The following is a 6,000-nucleotide window of genomic DNA, read 5'->3' on the forward strand; positions in this document are numbered from 1 at the left end:
ATAGATACTATTTAATATCAAATTAAAGACATAAGCAAAATATAATAATAGGCAAACTTCTATGACAAAAAAATTTAAAGTTAAATATACTATATACAGTAGGCAAACTTAAGTAATATTTATATATTGATGTATAAAGCATCAGTAAAACTATTATTTCTTATATTACTATACAAATAGCTTGAACAACATACTATTTCTCACTGCTTTCCACTATTACTTGGTTACTAGTTTTACTTTTTTTTTGCAAATTATAATAACTAGTAATAACATGACAGATGTACTCACTACATTATAAACCAGAAACACTTAGAAATGTATTTCAGTCAACAGTCCTTATCAAGACTATCACTTCGGAATACAACTACATGCTAGAAAGACTACATTTTTCCTCAAACTAAATCTATTTTTGTTAATGTTGTGATGACCATTATTATAGTACAACCCAAGGAAAATTTAATATTGAACTCCGGTCCCTAATATTAAATGTTTCTTAAAAATTTCTTCAGTTTACAAATAAGAAAGATATGACAGAAGGTAACTACAAAATACTTTAGTGACAGTAATACATTTTAATTATAACTAATTTTGGGGCCGGAGAGATAGCATGGAGGTAAGGCATTTGCCTTTCATGCAGGAAGTCATCGGTTCGAATCCCGGCGTCCCATATGGTCCCCTGTGCCTGCCAGGAGCAATTTCTGAGCCTGGAGCCAGGAATAACCCCTGAGCACTGCAGGATGTGACCCAAAAACCAAAAAAAAAAAAAAAAAACTAATTTTAACTAATTAACAAAAATATTATTAATTAAAAAACTAAAATGCTTTAGTGACAGTAATACATTTTAATTATAACTAATTTAACTAGTAATTAAAACTAATTATAACTAATAATTTCTCAGATTAAAGGTTATACTCAAAAGAGAAAACATAAAAAGTTATTATTTCACATAAAAAGTAAAAATTAATACTTACAGTGTTAATAGTTTCCAATTCATTAAAGTAGGAAAGTTTTTGTTGAATATTTTCAGCCAGATCAACAAGTTCTGACTTGCATTTTTTAAAAGAAAAGAAACAGTTACTACAAGAACATAAGACTCAATACTCCAGTCCAAAAAACATTGAATAGATGTTTATTAGACAAGAATTTGAAATAACATTCAATGATTTCTACAATCAAGCTCTAATAAAGCACAGATTATTACAAAAAGTTATATATGATCTTAGGATAAACAAAGATAAAAAAGTAACTAAAATTATATTTTAGGTCACAAATTTAAGAACCTAAAGTTCATGTTTCCACAAATTTTTTTCCCAAACTGCAGCTTATTTGAGGTGTCAATAAAGAGCCCTCAGAAGAAAAGAGTATAACATCTTCATTCAGAAACTTTATCAGCACCCAGTTGCTCAAAACACAGCAAAACCGGTCTTTCTTCTATATACATAAAAGTGGGCCAAAAAGGCAATAATGTAAACATAGAACCTTATTAGAGAAGAATGTTCAATAAACAGACAAATTAGGGTCCGGAGAGATAGCACAGCGGCGTTTGCCTTGCAAGCAGCCGATCCAGGACCTAAGGTGGTTGGTTCAAATCCCGGTGTCCCATATGGTCCCCCATGCCTGCCAGGAGCTATTTCTGAGCAGACAGCCAGGAGTAACCCCTGAGCAATGCCGGGTGTGGCCCAAAATCCACAAAAAAAAAAAAAAAAAAACAGACAAATTAAGGAAATTAGAATTAAATCACGTTTACCTACTCTAAAAATAAAATATTAAATATAACCACTGATATGTGGCTCAGGGCTGGAACACATGCCTCACTCTGTGAAAGACCCCAAGGACTCGGATGGATGGATGGATGGATGGATGGATGGATGGATGGATGGATGGATGGATGGATGGATGGATGGATGGATGGTCAGGCGACAGAGAGAAAAAAGAGAACCACTGACCCTCTCTCCTCCAGATTACCTGTTCTTTGAGGAGCTGTTCACAAGCTTCATGCAGGGTTCCTGTCTTATTAGACACAAAAAGATACTGTTTCTGCAACGATTCCAGATGCTGAAGAGCACTGTTTACATCATTCAATATAGCATCACACTGCTCCTGAAACCCAGACAAGTAATCCCTCATCTGTCTAAAAAACAGAACCAAAAGGGGATTGGCAATAGTATTTTCCCCCAGTAAGCATAGTCAATCAACAATAAAGTGTTTTCCCCAAGTGCTTAAATTTCAAGAGAAAAGATTGACCTATTTATTAAAATCAATTATTTTCAGAAACATATTAAGAGCTATGTCACAACTGTTTCTCTATTTACCAATGAAAATCACTAAGACGGGCCTGGAGAGATAGCACAGCGGCATTTGCCTTGCAAGCAGCCGATCCAGGACCAAAGGTGGTTGGTTTGAATCCTGGTGTCCCATATGGTCCCCCATGCCTGCCAGGAGCTATTTCTGAGTAGACAGCCAAGGAGTAACCCCTGAGCAACGCCGGGTGTGGCCCCCCCAAAAAAAAAAATCACTAAGACTATGATCAATAAAAAAAAACTGACTTGAAGCCAAGAGCTTCAGGAAAATAACTCACTGGCTCAACTTTCAAAACCTGAACAAGGGAAGTCTCAAATAGGTCAACTGTTCAGGTCACTTTCAACTTTGGGGGAGATGGTGTTATCATCAAAAAAAAAAAAAACCTCGGGACTTAGATGACCTGTGTCCAAGTCTCAACTCTGCCAAATCTCCATGACATTAGGCAAGTTACCTAATTTTTCAGATTGCTTATTTGTGAAGTAGAAATACCTTTCCTCACAGAGATTCTATAAGTAAATGAATATTCATCAAAGACAAACAGAAATTCTAGCAAAAGTGACTTAGTGTTAAATGTAAATACAACAGTTCCCAAATCAGTTAAAAATTATTCATCCTTGGGACTGGCGAGGTGGCGCTAGAAGCGCTAGCCAAGGAAGGACCGCGGTTCGATCCCCCGGCATCCCATATGGTCCCCCAAGCCAGGGGCTTAGCCAGTAGTAACCCCTGAGCATCAAACAGGTGTGACCCAAAAAACCAAAAAAAAAAAAAAAAAAAAAGATTCATCATCACTTCTCCTATGCAATCAATACAAATAAACAGAATAGCATAGCTATTTACCTAATTAATAACACCTACTCCAGATTACCATCCCTAAAGTCTCTTGTCTCTCCTTCTAAAGAAAAATAATAAAACCACTTAGAGTTCTTGAAATGCCTACTTGCATACAAGCCTTTCTTAAAATATTTATCCATCCTAACTTAATATATAATGTATTCATACAATCCCAAACCAGTTATAATTAACCCACATTGTTTTTCTGGCTATATATGTCACAAAAAACTTTCATATAATTTTTCTTTGTAACTTAATTTTGTTTAAAGACACAACATGAAATGCTTCAAATCACTGAGACCTAAAAATTAAGACAACCAACATATGCGAGACCCACATACCTATATTTACTTTCTTCATCCTGATCCATTTTAGTTTGCAATTTTGCAAACCATGAAAAAAACTGGGGAAATAAACAGAATTACATCATTAAAAAAGCAGACATGAGTAATTTGAGTTAAAGCCCAGAGACAATAATTTCTCTACATATTCAGTGTCTATGTGCTAGAAAATGTAAAGAATAGTAAAAACAATGGCCATTTCAAAATTAAAGAAGAGTATTGAAGTGAGGCCAGCCTGGAGCCAGAAAAATAGCAGAGCAGGCAGAAAACTGGGTTATATCCCCAGCATGCCATATGGGTTCTCAGAGCCCAATTACGAATGATCCCTGAGTACAGAGCCGGGAGTAAGCCCTGAGCACTGGTTCAAAAGAACAATGTGGAAGAGAGATAGCTGAAAGAGTTGTAGCATATGTTCTGCATGAATGAGTCCCCAAGTTCGATCCCTCATACCATGTGACACTGATAGCACTGCTGGCCCTGAGGAACAACTTTTCACTGGGCCCTAAAACAAAACCATCAGGTCTGAACAGCTGGGCCCAGTATTGTCAAGAGAGGCTCCAGGAACCCTTGAGTACTATTTGGGAGTCCACCCTCACTGCCCAACAGAAAGGAAAGTGTTAGGGTTGGAGAGATGATAGCTCAAATGGCAGAGTATATGCTTTGCTTAGGTTAGATCTCTGGTATAAACAAAGAACTGAGAGTGACTCTAGAACACTGCTAGTTATGTCCCAAAAAGCAAACCCTCCCCTCGAGTATTAAAATTAAAAGATACAGGGAATACAGAGTTTCTCCTAAGAGGGTAATGACTACTTGCTCGATTGCTATATCTGAATAGGAAGCATAGGGCTTTGGGTAAGGGGAAAGGGTGAGGGAGGGGTGGGGGAAATGGGCACACTGGTGGCAGGAAAGGAGGGTGGGAGGGAGGGAGGAAGAGAGAGGGAGGGAGGGAGGGAGGGAGGAAGAGAGAGGGAGGGAGGGAGGGAGGGAGGGAGGGAGGGAGGAATAGGGAGGGAATGAGGGAGGGAGGTAGAGAAAGGGAGGGAGGGAGGGAGGGAGGAAGAGGGAGGGAGGGTGGGAGGGAGAGGGAGGGAGGGTGGGAGGGAGAGGGAGGGAGGGAGGAAGAGAAAGGGAGGGAGGGAGGGAGGGAGGAAGAGGGAGGGAGGAAGAGGGAGGGAGGAAGAGGGAGGGAGGGAGGGAGGAAGAGGGAGGAAGGGAGGGAGGGAGGGAGGGAGGGAGGGAGGGAGAGGAGGAAGAAAGAAAGAAAAGGAGGGAGGGAAGAAGGAAGGAAAGAAATGGGAGGGGAGGAGATAAAGAAGGAAATAGGATGCAGGGAGAAAAAAAGAAAAAATAAGTATTAAGAAAATGACTTACAGAGTACACAGAAAATCAGCCCCCCCTCCAAAAAAAAAAAAGAATAGAGGGGCCAGATAGTACAGTGGGCAGGGCATTTGATTGCACGGCCAATGCAGGTTTGATCCCCAGAATCCTATATGGACTCCAGAGCACTGCCAGAAATGATTCCTGGGTGACTGGCTAGAAGTAAACCCTGAGCATCTCTGGGTGTGGCCCAAAACAAAACAAAAACAAAAATGTAAGGATGGATCCATGTTGAGCTTTGATCCAGTTCAATCTGACTCAAGAGCCAGAGCAGTTCCTAAGCACTCTTCAAGCACTGCCGCTCCCAAACTCCTACATAAGCAACTCAGTACATCTCCTATATGTACTACATGGCAAATGTCTCTGCTTTAATTTGTAATTTACCAGGAAAGGGGGAGGGGCAAAAATTATATACAGTAAGTTACTAAAAAAACCCTGAAAATTATCAGAAAAGAATATATGAGTTTTAGCAACAAGCACAGTGGAATGAATGTGTCTATATATGAGCATGGGTAAAGGAGGAAATCAAAAAATTAAAACCTTCATCAACATAATATTCTATCAATCCAAATTTAAAATAACATATCTTTAACTATATTGAAAATATAACTGGACAATAGGTTAACAGAAAACACTTATGGGAGCAGAGAGAGAGTTCAGTGGGCCAGAGGACATATGGACATGAATTTCAACCCCAGCTCTACAAGGTCCCTGAGCATCACCTACAAGGGTCCAAAATAGCTAAGTAAAACACTTAATTAGTCATGACAAACACAGAATCAAGAATGTTCCAGAAAGGGGGTCAACAGTGGACTGTGGATGTGGTTCAGCAGTAGAGCACATACCTTGGTGTGTCAAGTGACAAGTTTGATGCCTAGCAGTACACGCACATAATGTTCCCAACAGATTTTATGCTAACAATATTTTTAATCAAAACTTTTTTTTTTTTTTTTTTTTAGTTTTTGGGTCACATCTGGCAGTGCTCAGGGGTTGCTCGTGGCTCTATGCTCAGAAATCGCTCCTGGCAGGCTTGGTGGACTATATGGGATGCCGGGATTTGAACCACCGTCCTTCTGCATGCAAGGCAAATGCCCTGCCTCCATGCTATCTCTCCGACCCTAATCAGAACTTTTTTATTAGCTTCTTTGAA

At 39.2% G+C, this 6,000-nt stretch overlaps 1 protein-coding gene across 2 annotated transcripts in view; it reads right to left on the reverse strand.

Moving 5' to 3' along the window:
* The window catches only part of COG3 (component of oligomeric golgi complex 3), an 80,251-nt gene that overhangs the window by 59,199 nt on the left and 15,052 nt on the right, over positions 1-6,000 (reverse strand). For both annotated transcript variants that reach the window (XM_049778769.1, XM_049778768.1), the window contains exons 3-5: positions 3,474-3,535; positions 1,966-2,131; positions 972-1,046 (exon numbers count right to left, since the gene is read on the reverse strand). In XM_049778769.1, coding sequence (XP_049634726.1) covers positions 972-1,046; positions 1,966-2,131; positions 3,474-3,535 — 303 coding nt within the window. The remainder of the gene's footprint in view (positions 1-971; positions 1,047-1,965; positions 2,132-3,473; positions 3,536-6,000) is intronic.

The sequence above is a fragment of the Suncus etruscus genome, chromosome 8 (assembly GCF_024139225.1).
Source record: "Suncus etruscus isolate mSunEtr1 chromosome 8, mSunEtr1.pri.cur, whole genome shotgun sequence".
Classification (NCBI taxonomy): domain Eukaryota; kingdom Metazoa; phylum Chordata; class Mammalia; order Eulipotyphla; family Soricidae; genus Suncus; species Suncus etruscus.